The sequence below is a fragment of the Vicia villosa genome, unplaced genomic scaffold, assembly GCF_029867415.1.
Source record: "Vicia villosa cultivar HV-30 ecotype Madison, WI unplaced genomic scaffold, Vvil1.0 ctg.000251F_1_1, whole genome shotgun sequence".
Taxonomy (NCBI): domain Eukaryota; kingdom Viridiplantae; phylum Streptophyta; class Magnoliopsida; order Fabales; family Fabaceae; genus Vicia; species Vicia villosa.
In genome coordinates, this window is record NW_026705104.1 from 1,239,424 (window position 1) to 1,258,966 (window position 19,543).

Below are 19,543 nucleotides of genomic sequence, written 5' to 3' on the forward strand. Positions count from 1 at the left end.
ATTCTGAAGCCATCAATAGCACAGGTTCATCATCTGAAGCTCCTCTGGCTATATTTGCTTCTTTTGATCTCCTTCCTTTGTTTGCCAAACAGTCTCTAGCAAAATGGCCAAACTGTTTGCAACAGTAACATTGAAGTTTCTTCTTATCCTTTCCCTTCTGATATCTCTTCTCATCAGAAGTTGAGGCTTCCTTCTGGAATCTATCACCACGTCTATGCTTCTGGTCCTTCTTGACAAAAGAAGCCTTCAGAGCTTGCTCAACTTCTCTCTCAGAAGTTCTCTCAGTCGGACGCAACTCTTGTGCTTCTAAACTGCTTTGCAACTCTTCTATTCCCATGGTTTCCAAATCTTTAGAATGTTCAATAGATACAACAATATAATCAAATTGAGAAGTAAGTGACCTCAATATTTTCTCTATGATTACTTGTTCAGAAAGAGTTTCTCCACAAGCCTTCATCTCATTAGTGATCACAATCACTCTAGAGATATACTCAGAAACTTTCTCATTGTTCTTCATATTGAGATTTTCATATTGCTTTCTCAGGGATTGAAGCTTCACCTTCTTCACTGATACGTCACCACCGTAACACCTGACTAGTATATCCCACACCTCCTTTGACGTCATAGAATCAGCAATCTTCTCAAACACATTCACATCCACACACTGATGGATGAAGAACAACGCCTTTTGATCTCTCTTCTTCGTCTCTCTCTGCGCTTCTCTTTGTTCTTCCGTTGCATCCGCTGCAACCGGAACATATCCTCCAATGACAAGATCTAGAACATCTTGAGCACCAAATAATACATGCATTTGAATCATCCATCTATTCCAGTTTTTACCATCAAGAACTGGAAGTTTGGTATTCAAGTTGCTTCCACTCATCTTTAAACTTATGCAGACAAAAACAGATTTCACTCACACTCACACAGTGTTTCCTAACCCATAAACAACCAAGAAAAATGTGATTCAACACAACTTTGTTTCCCAGAAACCAAATCAATCACACAGTCACACAAACTCACGTTCACTCGTGTTTCCCTGTGTTTGGAACCGGAGCTCTAGATACCAATTGTTGGTGCACAATGAATAAAGATGGTGACAAAGAGAATAACGGCGCAAAGATTAATGAGAGGGAATAAAGTTGTTGATCTTGATAAATGATAGCTACTACAAGGCTATTTATACAAAAGAAAATTCTTGCCACGTAGGCCCTAACAGACTAAACTTAGTGAACAAGTTTAAAGGTACAAATAGTACAGTACTACAAAATACTAAAGTACCCTTACTACTAAATAGCTAAGCTAATGGGACCCAGAAGATAACATCTTCTGGTCAACAACATCTTCTGAGTAACCATCAGAAGATCACAACATCTTCTGAGTAACCATCAGAAGATCAGCCCACATCAGAACTTCTGATGCTCATCTTCTGAATATTGAATTACTCTTCAATAATATGATCACTTTTTGAATAAGCTCTTAATAGGGTTGAAAAGGAATTTCATCGTGGCTTAATTAGTGTTCCAAAAATATGTAAAGATACCATGTAATAAGTTGTATCTCTTGTTATAGATTTCTATCAATAATTTAAACAAAAACTTCCATGGAGAACTAGGTTAAGAATTCTTTTTAATGTAAAGAAAAAATGCATATATGTGTTAGATTATTTACTGCAGCCATTCATTCTATTTTATTTATGAATGTTTAAAACAAATTAATTTTTTTGAAGTTTCGCATGGTTTGATTCTTGTACTTGTTCTCATCAACATTGTTGGTAGAAAGACATTAACAAGAAATACCTTAAGATTACATTTTTAGTCCAATAACTGCAATATATGTATAAATTATATATTGTAAAATGTATAAATAAATAACTTGGGAAATATGTATGAATTACATTGTATAACTTAGAATTTTGTTTTATCTTAAATAGATGTGTCAGATTTGTGTACACACATATATAAGCAACAATGAGTACTCAAATTCAATAATACAAAGTTCCTTTCAACCAAAACTAAGGCACCCCAACTGGATTTAGAAACCAATCACTACTAGGAGCATCATTTTTAGAACAAAAATACCATAACCAGGAGGAAAAAAACCCATTAAACAACTGATAACAGAGATATAAATACAAATTTAGCCTAACCCCAGTTTACAACAAGTTAATTCATTCATGCCATCCTTCCTAGCTAAATGTGGTTCTACGCAGTTGTTCTCAAATGGAATAAAATTATTAATGGAACTGGATTTCACAAACACAACAAACATCCTAGTCACCCTACATCCAACTGCATGTATGAAATTTAAACTGCACTTGGTACAAACCGAACAAGAGAGGAGAACTTTTGGTCAAAACTCAGTTGTAGTAACGTGAACAGGTGTCATAGACACGTCCCCCAGGATAAGGACCTCTAGGTTCGAATCCTTGATCTCTTGCATTACCGAGAAATCGAGATTGCTCTCGGTAGGGATCAAAGTGATCAGCGGAATAGCCTCGTGGGGGTTCTCCACCAGAAGCTGGAGCATTAACATTGCTGTGAGCATGAGAGTCTCTAGGTGTCATGCCACTGCTGGAAGAGTAAGGATCCCGGATGATTTGCTCATACTGCTGTTGTCTAGCAAGTGATTCCCTTTGAAGAAATTCAGCCCTGCGGTTTCCATGCCGAGCTCGGAGTGCTTCCAGTTTTTCTTCATATTGAGTATTGATAGCGTTTATTTTCTGACAAGGCAAATAAAATAGAACTTGTTACAGATACTGAAATACAGTTTTTGAGAATACATAAAACTATCCAGTTTCAACATGAATAAGATTTATCTTGGTTAACCCCAATCTATACAATTACACAATATAGTGGCATGGATTTTATAAACACAAGACAGGAAAGCCGCAGGTTGCAGAACTAGACCCAGTGCTGACATTCAACTGACAGGATAATCTAACTACATGTATCAATCAAGATCAGACAAAAGTGGAAGTCAGTTTATAGTTTAAAGTTCAAATGATGCAAAAAAAAAGCAAGTTTTAAAAACACCGTGTTTGCAACTTTGCTTGCATAGTCACTTCAAGTTTATTGACTATCATGGAAGTAGGAAATCAGAGCCTACAACGAAACTAACCAATACAAACAAATTTTTTCCTTCCAGAAGTTTTTTGGTCAATGTCCTCAGAATTTCATTAATAAGCTTTGCACTCCTGGGATGCAGTTCAACCCATGCCAATGGAGGATTCTGCCGGATGACCTGCATCTGATACTTGTTTTTTTTAACAACATATATCCTCTTAAGTAGTGGTGGGAGGGATCTACTGTTCTGTGCCACTTTCTGGGATTGACAACTATGTATAATCCCTTCCTCGCTCTCATTATTCTTTAGAACAACCTTCTGATTCCCATATTCCCCTAGGCCCACCAACGGCAGCTCAGTTAACCAACAGTTATTGATGCGCCTTCTGCGATAAACATGCCCAAACTTGGGCTGCTCTCTTTCATTTGGTAAATACTTGGTCTGCGACCAGCCCTTTGCCTACAACCTCTTCAAGCTCGCCTTCTGCCTCCACCAGAACCTCTAACTTCTTTGGAAGTTCTCCTTGCATTTGATTATTTCATACAATTTTCTTTAATTGGGACGCATGACACGTCGAGTGTATGCCGGACTAGCTATAATTTGGAAGGGTGTATAAAAACAAGCTGCTAGCTTCTGATGGAACCTTTTTAGATACACAATGCTGCCTGTGGGATCTCAACTTAAGAAACACCCACCCCAAACCGAAGAAGCTTAAATCTCGCTTCTCTTTATCCGCCTATTTCTGCATTTGGGCTTGAGCCTTTGCGTAGTAGGTTTTGAGCGGAGTTAAGGATTCATCTCTCTCACTTAACTCAGCTGCCCCTGCTGCCACCTTTGTTTCATTACTGAGGAAGCAAATTAGAGTTGGAGGCGGTATCTTCCATACACTACCTACAGCAAATGGGATATGGGGTTTGACGGATGGATTTATGGAATGTTGTGTTGTACCAATATTTAGCTCACGGGATCCAATGAATCCAGTTTCTTAGCTGTTCAGAAGAAAAACAGTGCAGGCACCCTTCTAAGCATTGGTTGATAACCTCCGTCTGTCCAGCAGTCTCAGGTATGGTACGCTGAGCTCATATTGAATCGAGTTCCTTGCATTTGAAATATCTCTTTCCAGAAGTTACTCACAAACAGAGGACATGTACGAGTGTTTCTCCGTCACAAACAACTCTGCCTCTGACCTAGTCAGGTACATGTGTTTAAGAAGCATAAGTGGCTGTATTAGGACAGTCTATCCATATCCACCAGCACCTTACATTTAGAGAGCCATGTGATAAAATCTAAGGAAATGTTTTTCCAAACGGCATTAGGAATGGGAAGGGGTTGTAGCGAACTACTAGAGGTGGTGGCTGCATACTTTTGTTGGCAAATATCACAAGACCCTGCAAATCCCTCAGTTTTCTGCATTCCCAGCCAGTATAGGTTTTCTGCCAGATACTGATAAGAAAATAACCAAAATGTTGAATAAACTTTAATGTTAGTAGGTGTGTTTTAATTGATAAGTTTGTGAAAAATAAAGAGTCTCTTGTAGTTGAAAGGCCAAGAGTTTTGTACTGGAAAAGCCAAGAGATAATGGCATATTAAGAGTATTCATTTGCTTTAATTTCCTAGTATAGCAGAAGTCTTTTAGGTCTATATAAAGACTTGTTTGTATTTTCATTTTAAACAAGAAAGTAAAAAGTGCAGTTTTAAAGTAAGACATCCACCAGTGGAAGTATAGTGTAAAAAGTGTTCTGTGCAGTTTTAAAGCAAGTCTTCCACCAGTGGAAGTATAGTGTTAAAAGTGTGAAAAAGTAGCAGTCAGTATTTTACAAATTGGCATCAGAGCTAATGGCGAATACGATGAGTCAAATGCCGCTACCACGATTAACGAAGGCGAATTACGAAAACTGGAGTATCCAAATGAAAGCTCTTCTTGGATCTCTAGATTCGTGGGAGACGGTCGAAACTGGTTTCATAGAACCAGATACCACGGGGTATACAGCGGCTCAAACCAAGGCGTTGAAAGAGACGCGTTCGAAGGATAAGACGGCACTGTACATCTTGTTCCGAGCTGTTGATGAATCAGGCTTTGAAAAGATTGCAAGTGCAACGACTTCGAAACAAGCATGGGACACGTTAGAAAAAGTATACAAAGGAGCTGACCGAGTCAAGCAAGTTCGTCTTCAAACTCTTCGAGGAGAATTGGAGAGAATGAAGATGAAGGAGTCAGAAACTGTATCAGAATACATCACGCGTTTGCAAACAGTGGTGAATAAACTCAATCGAAATGGAGAAACGATGACTGATGCTCGTATTGTCGAAAAGATTCTCAGATCTTTAACTGATAACTTTGAGAATGTTGTGTGCGCGATAGAAGAGTCGAAGGACCTTGCAACGCTCACAGTCGAAGAGCTAGCTGGTTCTCTCGAGGCACACGAACAACGTAAGATCAAAAAGAAGGAGGAGACAAACGACGAAGCAGTTCAGACCAAGGAGTCCACCAAAGACGAAACGGTGCTCTTTTCTCAAAACTTTCGAGGAAGAGGACGTGGCCGTGGAGGTCGTGACAATGGTCGAAGTGGTCGAGGCAGCAACTTCGAGAGAGGACAGTCGAGCCAGCAAAATTGGCGTGGCAGAGGACGTGGTCAAAGAGGTGGTCGGTCGAACTACTCCAACATCGAATGTTACAAGTGTAACAAACATGGTCATTATGCAAAGGATTGCAACTCCTACAAATGCTATAAGTGTGATAAAGTGGGACATCTTGCAAAAGATTGTCGAGTCGAAAAGAAGGTAGAAGAAACAACCAATCTAGCTTTGGAAGCCGAAGCGAATGAAGGCTTTCTGCTGATGACTCAAAAAGAAGTAGACGCGAATAATGATAATATGTGGTATCTTGACTCAGGGGCAAGTAACCATATGTGTGGTCACAAACACCTATTTAAAGAAATGCAAAAGATTGAAGATGGTCATGTGTCTTTTGGAGATGCATCGAAAGTGAAGGTCGAAGGCAGAGGTACGATTTGTTACTTGCAGAAGGATGACTTGACTGGGTCAATCCAAGATGTGTACTATGTACCAGATCTCAAGACAAATATTTTGAGTTTGGGGCAACTCACTGAAAAAGGTTATTCGATATTCATGAATGATCGGATATTACACTTGAAGGATAATCTAGGGCATCTGGTTGCTCAAGTCGAAAAGGGGAAAAATCGAATGTACAAACTGAACTTGAGAAGCGTTCGAGGAAAATGTTTGCAAGTCAATGTCGAAGACAAAGCGTCGCTGTGGCATCTACGTTTTGGTCATCTACATCATGCTGGTCTGAGAAGGTTAGCAAAGAGGAACATGGTGCACGGGCTACCAGACATGGACTATAAAGGAAAGTTTTGTGAAGAGTGTGTGCTTAGCAAACAAACAAGAACCTCATTTCAAAAGAAGGCCGAATATCAATCTAAACATATTCTCGAACTGATTCATACCGACATATGTGGACCAATCACTCCGGAATCTTTCAGTGGCAAAAGGTATTTCATTTCCTTTATCGATGATTTATCACGAAAGACTTGGGTTTATTTCTTGAAAGAAAAATCTGAAGCATTCGAGGTGTTTAAAAAGTTCAAAGTGATGGTGGAGAAGGCAACTGACAGACACATCAAAGCAGTTCGATCTGACAGAGGCGGTGAGTATACTTCAACAGCCTTTTTGAAGTATTGTGAAGAGCAGGGCATAAGGAGATTTCTAACTGCACCATATTCACCTCAACAAAACGGTGTGGCTGAAAGGAAGAATCGAACAGTTCTCGACATGGTTCGATCAATGCTTAAAAGCAAGAACATGTCAAAGGAATTTTGGGCAGAAGCTGTACAATGTGCCATTTATGTTCAGAATCGATGTCCACATTCAAAGTTAGAAGATCAAACACCACAAGAAGCATGGAGCGGACAAAAGCCAACAGTTTCTCATTTTAAAGTATTTGGTAGTGTGGCTTATGCACACGTACCGGATCAACGAAGAACAAAACTTGAAGACAAAAGTCAGAAATACATATTCATTGGATATGATGAGAAGACAAAAGGGTACAGGTTGTTTGATCCCATAAGCAAGAAGGTGATAGTGAGTAGAGATGTTCGAGTAAACGAAATGAGCAAGTGGGACTGGAATAATTCGACAGAAGTTATCGTCGAAGTTGGAGAAACATCAGTCGCTGTACCAATAAGCAATTCAACAGAACTTGAAGATTCTGACAATGAAGATGAACCTGTACAACCCAAAATGCGAAGTCTGCAGGATTTGTATGATACAACAGAAGAGGTGCATCTTGTATGTCTTTTGGCAGATACTGAAAACATTAGCCTCGAAGAGGCGATGCGAGATGAAAAATGGAAAACTGCCATGAACGAAGAGATCAAGGCCATTGAACGTAACAACACATGGGAACTAGCAGAATTACCAAAAGGAATTCAACCCATCGGTGTGAAGTGGGTGTTCAAGAAAAAGATGAATGCTCAAGGCGAAATAGAACGGTATAAAGCGCGGCTTGTTGCGAAGGGATACAAACAGAAAGCTGGAATCGATTATGACGAAGTATTTGCTCCTGTTGCAAGAATGGAGACAATTCGATTACTTATATCACAAGCTGCTCAATTCAAATGGCCGATATTTCAAATGGATGTCAAGACAGCATTTCTAAATGGTGTGCTCGAAGAAGAAGTTTACATCGAACAACCACCCGGATACATGAAAGTTGAAAAAGAAGAAAAAGTGCTAAAGTTGAAAAAGGCGCTTTATGGGTTGAAGCAAGCACCGCGAGCATGGAATACACGCATTGACACATACTTCAAAGAGAACAGTTTCAAGCAATGTCCTTACGAACATGCTCTGTATGTAAAGAAGAATGGAGGTAACCTGTTACTCGTTGCTCTCTATGTCGATGATCTAATTTTCTTGAGTAACAACAGTCAGATGATAGAAGAATTCAAGGGCACAATGACACGTGAATTCGAGATGACAGACTTAGGTCTGATGAGATTCTTTCTTGGTCTGGAGGTTCGACAAGAAGAAACAGGAATTTTCATTTCACAGGAGAAATATGCAAAAGAAATCTTGAAAAAATATAAGATGGAAAACTGTAATCCGATATCGACGCCAATGGAACCAGGTGCAAAGTTGTCAAAATTTGATGGAGGAGAACGCATCGAAGCAAGCAAATATCGAAGTTTGGTAGGAAGTCTTCGATATCTCACATGTACAAGGCCAGATCTTTCGCTTAGTGTCGGAATTGTAAGTCGTTTCATGGAGGAACCAGTATATACACATTGGAAGGCATTGAAAAGAATTCTTCGATACATCCAAGGCACTGTGTCACTTGGAATGTTTTATTCAAGAGCAGAAGATTACAAGCTGATTGGTTATTCCGACAGCGATTGGTGCGGAGATGTAGACGATCGGAAAAGCACCTCAGGATATGTGTTCTTTATGGGAAATACTGCATTTACATGGCTTTCTAAGAAGCAGCCGATTGTAACACTCTCGACATGTGAAGCTGAATATGTGGCAGCATCTTGGTGCGTTTGTCATGCAATATGGCTTAGAAGATTGTTAAGCAAAATGGAGCTAAAGCAGGTAGGTGCAACAATAATTCAAGTGGATAACAAGTCAGCAATTGAGTTAGCAAGGAATCCAGTGAATCATGAAAGGAGCAAACACATCGACGTTCGCTTCCACTTCATTCGAGAACATGTGAAGGAAGGAAGTGTCGAATTGAGTCATGTAGCAAGCAAGGATCAAGCAGCAGATATTTTCACAAAACCGTTATCGAAAGAAATTTTCGACAGAGGCAAGAAGTTGATAGGTATGATGGATAGAAGAAACATTTAAGTTTACAGGGGAGTTTTGTTGAATAAACTTTAATGTTAGTAGGTGTGTTTTAATTGATAAGTTTGTGAAAAATAAAGAGTCTCTTGTAGTTGAAAGGCCAAGAGTTTTGTACTGGAAAAGCCAAGAGATAATGGCATATTAAGAGTATTCATTTGCTTTAATTTCCTAGTATAGCAGAAGTCTTTTAGGTCTATATAAAGACTTGTTTGTATTTTCATTTTAAACAAGAAAGTAAAAAGTGCAGTTTTAAAGTAAGACATCCACCAGTGGAAGTATAGTGTAAAAAGTGTTCTGTGCAGTTTTAAAGCAAGTCTTCCACCAGTGGAAGTATAGTGTTAAAAGTGTGAAAAAGTAGCAGTCAGTATTTTACACAAAACGCCTTTGATTAGTGGATTTGCACCCTTAATAACAATACCCTTCCAAAAATCCTTGTTCAAAACCATATCCTTAACAAATTTTCCACCCTTGACTTTGCAAACTTGTTGGTCTTCCACTGGGGTCACTTGTGAATATATTAATCAAAGATCCCCTACTCTCATGAATGCACCTTCAATCTTAGTACAATGTTGCAAAGTGAATTAAGCCCGGTCTCACCAAAACCCCTCAGTACTGGCTGCTTTGTGGTGCTGTCATAGCAGATTATGGAGGAAAAACCCACAATAGCGGTTGATATTTACCATTGCTGTGATCCCAAAAACCACCACGGACATCTGCCATAGATCCCCTACTCTCATGGACAGCAAATGCATCATTTGTGGTTTGAACTTCCTGCTTTAAATAATTTACTCTAATATCATTGTATGATGCTGGCTAAATCCTAAGCTATGTTTTGCAACAGATTGAAGCATAACAAAAAATTCTTCCCTCCTTGCCAAATTGAAAGCAATGGTATTGTTATAGAAAAACCTTGCAATATCTTTATTTGCATCTCCTTTCAATTCCTTCTTAAACACATTACTGGTTATGGATTGTGAGCTAAATACCCTCTTAAAAATATTTTAGGAGTGGTTAACAACATCCTCTATTTCACAACTTTTCCTTTTTTCAGTAACTTCTACACAATCATCATCTTTGGCAATAACTGTTTATCAATCTTTCCTCCAAGTCATAAAGAATCTGGAGCATCACCTGCTTTATTTCATGAGTAACACCCTTGCAAACTCCAACATTTTGGCTTCGTTGTTTGACACTTTTGAGTTCGTTGTTTGAGACTAGTTTTTTATTAGCTTTACTTGTTTTGTTACTGCAACTATGCTTATGAATATATTTTAGATTTATGAATTTCCTGTAATCTTACAATTAATGGTAAGATTGTACTATTTTACTTACCATTCAACTTTTGCATAAAATCTAGATTTTAACTACCTTGTTAGTGAGGGACGATACAGCAAAAGAAAAATGTAAGACAATGCCCTCTAACAAAGTAAGGCCCTATAAGGGGTCAGATACCTAATAGTAATACAGTGAATTAGGTTTTAAAAAAAACTTCAAACTTCACTGTCTGGAAATCATGATGCATGTCATGGCTAAGACAAGTCTTCAAATGAGCGCAGGGGAAGTTATTAATATGAAATTAGGAATAAGTTTCCTAACCTGGAAAATATTTATTCAACCATAACATAATTAGTTTTATTGATGATGATCATTTGTTTATGAAACTATATATCTGCGAAAGCAGTCTAAACTCTCTTTGGCTCATTATGTTTCTCCTGTTTTCAGTATGCTGAAACCCCAAAAAGTGTTTTTTTTTGGTTAACCTAGCAGGATCCGTACTCAATCCATCAAGGGTATTGCATGATTACGTGTTCATCTATTTTGAAAGAAAAAGAAAAAATGACATCAAGGTTGACAATTTTATAGCAGATTTTGAGTATATTCAAAGAGCCGAGTGAAAAAAAATACTGTTAACATTTAAAGCTAACCTCTCTATGCCTGGCATGTTCTGCATCTTCAACATCCTGCTGTTCTTTAGTCAGTTTAATAATGTCATCATGAAAATTCTGCTCAAGACCTTCAAAAGTTTGTGATGAATGATTTCCTTCATATCTAACATCTATATCTTCACCATGGGCCTGAGATCTGGAATCACTGTTGCTCCGGTTCTGCAAAGCTAATTTAGGATCAGGCCTCTGCCCTTGAAAATAGGACCTTGAAGCATCACCCCCTTGACCTGAACATGCAAAATTGCCCTAAGATATATATGGAAAACCAGTAACTAGGCATTTTAGACATAGTAATCAATGTTCTAACAATTAAAAAGTAGGATAGTTTAGCCAACTTAAAATACACACCAAGATCAGCATTCATCTTAGATAAATCAGGAACTGCTTTTAAGTGCATTCTTTGATAAATAAACTGCTTTCATAGTAAGGGTTACAAAGAACTCCACGAGCATGAATAATAATATTAATACACATTTAACAACAAATTGGAATTGGCAACATTTAAAAAAATTATGCTACCCATTCAAGTGACACGAGATACCATCAACGATCTGTTATTCAAAGGGCAGTCTATTTCATTAAAAAAAAGTATTGAAAATGATAACCCTGGCACACACAAACTTAATCAACTCACTGTCAAGTTACTACTGTTAATGACATAAAAATGGATTCCCAAAATCAAAAACATGTGTCCATCACATCAGAGAAATCTAAGTATCAAAAGCTAGGGTTCGTTTTTCCTACTACATGTGTAGTTCTTGTCTAGATTAATCAATATTGTCAATCTTGGATTGCAGAAAAAAACAGTTTGCTCAAATTCCCTTATGCTAGTACTATAATGCTGCAACGGCTTCTATTTGACAACGTTCCATTGAGGTTAATAACTTAATAGAGATTTTAATAAAGTGGTGTATAAGCCAGCATGAGGAAACAACGAATAAAACTTGCCTTCATTAAACATGTGCGACGTCATAGGATTAGACATCTTCGATTCATCCAATTCCCATCTCCACTGACCCTCCAGCTTAGAATTTGGATACGAATTATCTCTTTCAGGAGTGAACGCCTCTAGCCGCCCTTCAAAATTACCAGACTTAGTCTCCACCCTTTGACCAGCCATATGATGATGATGATGATGCATCTGCGAAGCCCCATAACTATTAGCAGATGCATCACCATACTGCCCCTGTCGCCTCATTGTTTCCGAAAAATTCCTGTGTGAACAACACAAAACCTAAATGACATTAAAGCCACAAAAACCCTAACCAATCACTACACTAAAATTGTATGCAGTCATGTATATGAAACCCTCCAGTAACAAATTGAAACAGAAACTGCAGAATGATGTGTGGTTTTTTGCATACACATCAAAAAAAGCATTTTTTCTTGAAAAAAATTGGGAACTGAAAAGCAAACAGATAAAAACTAAAATTATAATACAACATAGATAATATAACTGTAGAACACTTGAGTCAGAGAAATTAAACTACAAACTTAGGTTAATCTATTTGAAGTAGCAATGCATAGAAAAAAGTGATAATTTTTTGAATAGAAAATAAGAGGTTATCGTCTGAGTGATACTGTAACGTACCGAATGCCAGAAACTGTGGAGGTCTTTCGATTATGGAGCTACTGGAATGAAACAATGGAGGAATTGGGATTCGTCTTCAATTATCGATGAATTAAGATGCCACTCCCCAAATTATACATGATATCCCTCAAATCTAAAATTTATGAAAAGACTAAATTATCCGACCAATTTTTATTATTACATTTTCACAAATTTACTAAGGGTGTGTTTGGTTGTGAAGAGAGAATGAAAAGAGAGAAATAAGTAAGAAAGATTATGAAAAGAGAGAAATAGATGAGAAATAGAGATGATTTGATGTGTTGATTGTTATGAGAGAAAGAGAAAAGAAATTGAGAAGAAAGAAGTGTTGATTTTTGAAAAAATACCAAAATACCCCTAAATAAAAATTCACTAAAAATTATTTTATTAAATAATTTTATTTTATTTTTAATAACTTAATAAAAATAAATCAATTTAAAATCAACGGAGATTAAATTATTTTATTTTATTTTTTACATTAACAAAAAAGTTAGAACGAACCTTGTAAAAAATAAAAGAAAAAACTGAACAAATATATATTAAAAAACCTAAAATTTATATTATTCACTTCTTTGCTTAATAATATATTTTAAAACAGCATTCTATATATGCATTGGTGATTAGTGAGAAAGACTTGAAGGTTTATTTATAATTTATTTCTTCAACGTGACTTATATGCATTAAGTAGAAAATATTGCATTTTAAGAAAGGGCAAAAATGGAAAAACAAAAGTTTAAGCTTACTCTCTCTTCTTTCTTCTCTATTATGGAGAGAAGATAAAAAGTGGTGGGTCCCACCTTTTTTAAATCTCTCTTCCCTATTTCATTGCATTCCAAGCAAGAGAAAATGGCTATCTCTCTTCTCTTTCTCTCTTCTCTATTTCTCTCTTTCCTACTTCTCTTCAAACAAACAGAGGCTAAGAGATAGCATTTTTCAAATTTTTTAGCGATATCATATATTTCAAAGGCGTATTGAAAATTTAGCGAAATCAAATAAGATTTATGATATTTTTGTGAAATTTTCAATATACTATATCAGAAATTTTTTAATTTTTGGTATTTGCTACCGGAAATTTAAAAATTTCAGGTATTTCGTACAGAAATTTTTCGATATTATTATTTATCGATATAATTATCGGAAATTTTGAAATTTTCGGTTCCTATTATCATACCATAAATTTTTGAAATTTCCGGTATTTTAATTTTTTTTTTTAAATTATTTTTCTTATATTTTTAAATTTTGAAGGGAGGACTAGAGGTAGGGACGGACGTTACTATTGTGGGACGGACCACCGATATAGTCGGTGCAGTTGCTCGAGCTGCTGATGAGGCGCTGGACTCAGAGCTACGTGCTGGACGCTTTCCCCCGACTGGTTCTAACCAGAAACGAAGGGTTGAGCAGCAGATGGTGACGGGGTTCTACACGCCTCGCCACCGGACTGGTAGAGCATCCACTGATATGGAAGAGCATGTGGTTCAGGAGCCGGTGGTTGAGGTTGAGGAGCCGATGGTTGAAGTTGAGGAGCCAGTGGCTGAGGTTGAGGAGTCGGTGGCTGATGTTGAGGTGTCGGTGGGTGATGTTGAGGTGTCGGTGACTGAGGTTGAGGTTCTGGTAGTTGAGGATCAGATAGGTCAAGAGCGGGTGGTTCAGGATACAAACACCACCACTTGTGCATCTATGGAGCCATCGATACACACTGATGGAGGTTTCCCCGGAGGACCTTCTGACAGGTACGTGTTGACGGGATACGCTGACCATGTCGCTTATAGGATGTCGCAGGACGAGGTATGTAATATTGGTCTTGTTTAAATGCTTAATTTTTATGTTTATTATGCTATTTGCTTTATACTAATTTGTTTTAATTGTATTATTTTGTTACAGGAGCGTCCAGTGTTGAAGGTCGCTTCTCACGGGTCAAAATTAAAGAACTTCCCCGAGAGTCAGATGCATGAGCAGGTGAGGAGGATAGTTCAGGATTTCCATCTAATGGACTTTGTTGGATGCTCCTTGATGATGTTGGACGCCTCTCTATTATTAGATTTTGTTGAGAGGTGGTACCCGGAGACATCATTCTTCCATCTTCCACTTGGGGAGATGACGGTGACTTTAGATGATGTGGATGCCCTCTTTCACATTTTCATTGTCGGTACATTCTTACACCAGTTTATAGGGACCAGGCGACGACAGTGCGCATGGTTATGGATGTTTTGGAGGTTGATGAGGTGGATGTGCTACGTGAGTTTGGTGAGACTCGGAGCTTTCACCTTAGGATGTCTTGGTTGAGGAGAACTTATTAGGAGTTTGTGGATGCAAAGAGGTACCAGGTTACCGCTAGGGCGTACATGCTACATCTTGTTGCATGTACTCTCTTTGCGGACAAGTCTGAAGTTTATATAGATGTTCGATACCTTTCTCTATTCAGCGCCCTTGACACCCCGTGTTGGGCTTAGAGAGTGGCGGCATTGACGATGTTGTACACAACACTTGATGTTGTATCTCGTCCTGACACCATACAGCTTGCTGGTTGAGCTTGTTACATGTATATTATATTTGATTAGATGGTTTTGTGTTTAATTATTTGTGTGTATTTATTTTATGGTTTTATTTATGCAGTGTTGGATCTACGAGCACTTCCCTCACATCTGTGAGAGGAAGATCCAACGTGTTGCGGCTACTGACCCATGTGCGAAGAGGTGGAAGGCCAAGCAGGCCATTCCAGGAGGATTGATGGAGTACAGGCGGAGGCTAGATGCTCTGACATTAGATGATGTCATCTGGACACCGTATACAGCTCATTGCCTTCATCGTCCTTTTGAGGTATCTACTTTATATTTAGGGTATGTCAGATGGGAGAGTCGTGTGGATAAATACTTGTATGAGAGGTGTCTACGCCAATATGGTTATATACAGGGCATCCCACATCCGGTTCCAGAGGCTCCAGCTGGTGGCATTGATCGATGGTTTCAGAGTTGAAACCCTGTCGCGCGCGGAGCAAAAACGAGTATTTTGAAAACGTAATATAGCGACAAAGACTCGAGTCGTATCGCAAGGATTCTTATTAACTAATTACAGTAACGATTAATGGGGGCTTTGGTTTAGGATTCAAATAAGCTAAAACGCAGTATTAAGTGATTAATAAAATAAGCTAAAACAAATCAACCTACTGTATTGACTTCCGCCTTATCATTGACTAATATAAATTTCCAATTTCCCCAAACGGGTTTGATCCTATTTGATTACAAGAACTATTGACAAGCGCAATATCAATTATACGAAGTAAGTTTCTAAAATTCGAATTAAGCAAACGGAATAAAAACTATTGTGAATTAAGCAAATGCAATTTGATCGAACGCGATAACACAAAAACTACGGTAACGCGAATATGATTCAGAAACAACAACAACAACAATCAAATTTAATAATTATATCCTATAGCAACAACCAAATTAAGCAAACAATTGAGATTATAAAAATGATTCAAAGGAAACATATTAATATGGAATTTATAAAAGAACCTCAAAGTGGAATTCGATTATAGTTGATTGATTCTTCGAAATTAGTTCGCCATTCGAATTGTACAAAAACTTGCAAGAAATTTTTTTCATGAATAATGAAACGTGAGAAAATGAACAGTACGGCCAGCCTTAGGTAAGTATGAGAAACAATAATTCGGTTCATAACCCAGTTGGGTCAAACAAACATAACCCAGACCCAAAACTAACGACCCAAAATTAAATAAAACTAATGTTGCAGCTTCAAACGAAATTATGGAAAATATACGCTCCGAATCTGACTTCAACTCCAACACGAAAGTTGTAGCTCTTTCTCTTAGATTTCTGGAGATTATTAGAACGCGAATCTGATTCCCGGAACTTCAGTTATGATTGTTTTAGCGTCGACTGCTAAAGCTGAAAAATAAGGTGCGAAAATCAAATAAGTGCAAAAATAAACTAAATTAGAAAAACATTATAAAACATAAAAGTCAACAAAGAAAATCAAATAAATGCTTCAGAACAAACAAAGTAGAATGTGCATTAAAATGCACTGATCAAGAGTTAGATCATCAGCTCCCCCGTGAGATCATTGATAAAGCAATTGAGGTTTAGGAGCCTATGCAGTGCGAGGATGGATAACCGGAGTGGTTCCACATTGTGTCACACCCTAGGGTCATACCATGTGCCACAACATCTAATATTCCAGGGCGTTCAGCTACCAGGGATTCATTTGATCCACCACCACCTCCACCTCCCGCATGTGACCAGGACAACTGCCTGCAGTTCATCGTCGTTCACTTAGATAGCCTCATGGATTTGGTGAACCTTGATGGTGAGGTTCATACTATTTTATCTAGGTTGTCCGATGTTGCCCGTGAAGGGCCTATGTAGATTAATTTTTTAATGGTTGTATTATTTGTATATTATGGACACACATTTTTTCATTGCATCATCTTTTTTGCTAGTGCAAGTTTAGATTAGGTAAAGAAAATAAAATAATGATCAGTGGTTTTCACACATATATTTACAGTTGTTTTTAGTTGCTTTTAAAGTATTTTATTTTATGTTTTATTTCATTATTCTTCATTTTATGCTTTGGTTATGTGTTATAGTATTTGTAGGCTCAGGTAAATAAAATGGGAGAAATCAAGGGTTGACCACCAGTTTTCTGAGCTTTTCCAATTCCTCCACCTTAGGAATTTTGAAGGTGTATTTCCTAGCTCTCTTTCTTCTGTAATCCATGGTATAGATCCTTAGATCCTTTCTCTGTTTCTCTCTTTCTCTCTATGAAGTTTATAATGTTTGTTATTTAGTTTCCTTGAAAAACGACTCGAAAAAGACTCTTTGTTTTATTATTATGAATGAATGCATGAATGCGCACACAAGATTTTTTAGCAAACATGGGGTAGAAGGGTGTAGTTGTCAAGGAGTCATGTCTCTAACCTCGCCCCAGGGTATTACTTGTCCCCAGCAGAGTCGTCATTTTTCTGTGGTGTCGTTTTTTTACCTCCCCGTTTCACTTGGGAGGACGGCACGTCGGATCCTTCACGCGAAATTTGGAAGGAGATAGGCGCCCTTGTGGGATGAATTTTATTTCAGTTCTTCCTACGATAACACACAAACTTTTTAATTATCCTACAAGGAGGAAGGGGAAAAATATTTCAAATAAACCCAGGAGTTTTCTAGGTGTGGGGATTTCACCTAATCAAATGTTTTGGAGTTCGGGAGGTCAGTTATACATAGAGAAGGTTTTAAGCACCCTACATATTCGTAGTACTCTACGAGAACCTTCTTTGTGTCTATGTGTTTGTGTTGCTGCTTGATTGAGAAAGTTTCTCCTTTGTGTTAGGAGAGAGAATTGAATTGAATTGAATTGAAAGACAGATGAACTGGATATTTTTGGTTTTTAATTAGCTCGCTGAGATTCCTTGTGAATCTCATGCCTACATATCCCTAATGGAAGTCAGAGCTTTTTGTAGTTCGAGGAACTAATTGGGGAAATGAATTGATTTTGGGTGCCTTGTCTGAAGCTCAAGGTTGAAGCTTGAATTAAATCTCTGATTACAAGAAAGAGACATGAAGTCATCTTTACAGAGAGGTATTTCTACTATTCTACCACAAACATTTGAAGTGACGGAAAAGCTAAGTTGGTTTCATAAGAGAAGGACCTTACTTATGTGTGTGCAAGTATGCCAGTCACAGTCTCTTGAATGAAAGAACGATTCTCAACCAGTTTAGGGAAAGGAAACAAGTCTGGGTGTGTATTCCTCAGAGCAGGCCTTTCAAAATCCTAAATGGGAGAATGTTTTGAAATTGAAATGAAAATGTTTGTATTTTTTAATGTGGTGAAATAGGAGAAATATCACTTTGTAGAGATAAATCATGTCTATCTATTGTATGAAAGATCTGAATTTGATTGGCTTGTATGAGGCCCAAGCTTAAGGCTTAAAAGAATTTTGATTGACCATAGGAGATGACTCCACTGGGGATTGACTTTGACTGGAGAAATTTATGTTTTGTATGAAGTCCAAAATTGTGGCTGACTCTAGTTGGAGAGTGTTTATTTTATTTGAATGAAAGGTTTATTTGGTGTTCTGTACAAAGCCCAGAATTATGGCTGACTCTATCTATGGAGACATTGTTTTCTGCCTTGTACAAAGTCCAAGGTTGTGGCTAACTCAGTGAGGAAAAGAATTAAAAGTTATGAATCTTTTGACACAGGAAATGATGTTTATGTGCCTTGTATAAAGCCCAAGGTTGTGGCTACTCTTGATGGGGAAAGACCCACTGTGGAGACTATTATCTGCCTTGTACAAAACCCGAGGTTGTGGCTGACTATAAATAGGGAAATATCAAATAGTTTGGGATATTTTTACTCAAAGGAAAATATATGCCTTGTACAAAGCCCAAGGTTGTGGCTGACTTTACTGAGAGTTACTCTGTTGTGCAGAGATTGAATGTTGACCCTACTGAGGAATTTGCTTTTATTAAGCAAGGATGGATGAATGAAAACCCATCTTTGAAGGTTGACCTTACTGGAGAATTTGATATGTTGAGACTGACCTAGGGTTGACTTTACTGGGGAGTTTTGAAGGTTTGAATGATGGATTATGGAAGCTAACCCTTTCCAGGGAATTTTGACTTATGAAAGATTGTTTTATTTGGAAGCTAACCCTTTCCAGGGAATTTTATGAAATGAAGGTTGTTTTGGAGGCTAACCCTTTCCGGGGGATTTTATGACTATGGAAGATTGATTGGAAGCTAACCCTTTCCATGGAATTTTTATGAAATGAAGGATTGATTTATACTTCTTGTTTAAAGCCCAAGATTAAGGTTGGCCTTGCTAAGTAAATTCCAGACATGGAATCTTGACTCTACTAAGGAGAAGACTTACCGAAGATTTGAAGATATGGGTGACAGAGACTGTCCATGTCTCTCATTCCAAAAAGGTGAACTTAATACTGAGATTGAGACAATCTTAGCTTATTTGAAGTCTGGTTTGAAGAATAGAAGAATCTCACCAGGGTAGGCTAAAAGGTGACTAGAGACCTGTTCCTATGTTT

General features: G+C 37.8%; 1 protein-coding gene across 2 annotated transcripts; it reads right to left on the reverse strand.

Annotated features, from left to right (window-relative positions):
* Positions 1-2,033: 2,033 nt before the first annotated feature.
* LOC131625933 (uncharacterized) lies at positions 2,034-12,678 on the reverse strand. Of its 2 annotated transcripts, none has more exons than XM_058896771.1 (4): positions 12,469-12,678; positions 11,826-12,111; positions 10,857-11,104; positions 2,034-2,722 (listed from the first exon to the last, which is right to left on the reverse strand). In XM_058896771.1, exons 2-4 carry the CDS (start codon positions 12,073-12,075, stop codon positions 2,360-2,362), a joined length of 861 nt encoding a protein of 286 aa, XP_058752754.1. In that variant the 5' UTR covers positions 12,076-12,111; positions 12,469-12,678; the 3' UTR covers positions 2,034-2,359. The 2 variants fall into 2 exon arrangements, with proteins under 2 accessions (XP_058752754.1, XP_058752753.1); XM_058896770.1 differs by having other exon boundaries at positions 11,826-12,091; positions 12,469-12,669.
* Between the last annotated feature and the right edge of the window lie 6,865 nt (positions 12,679-19,543).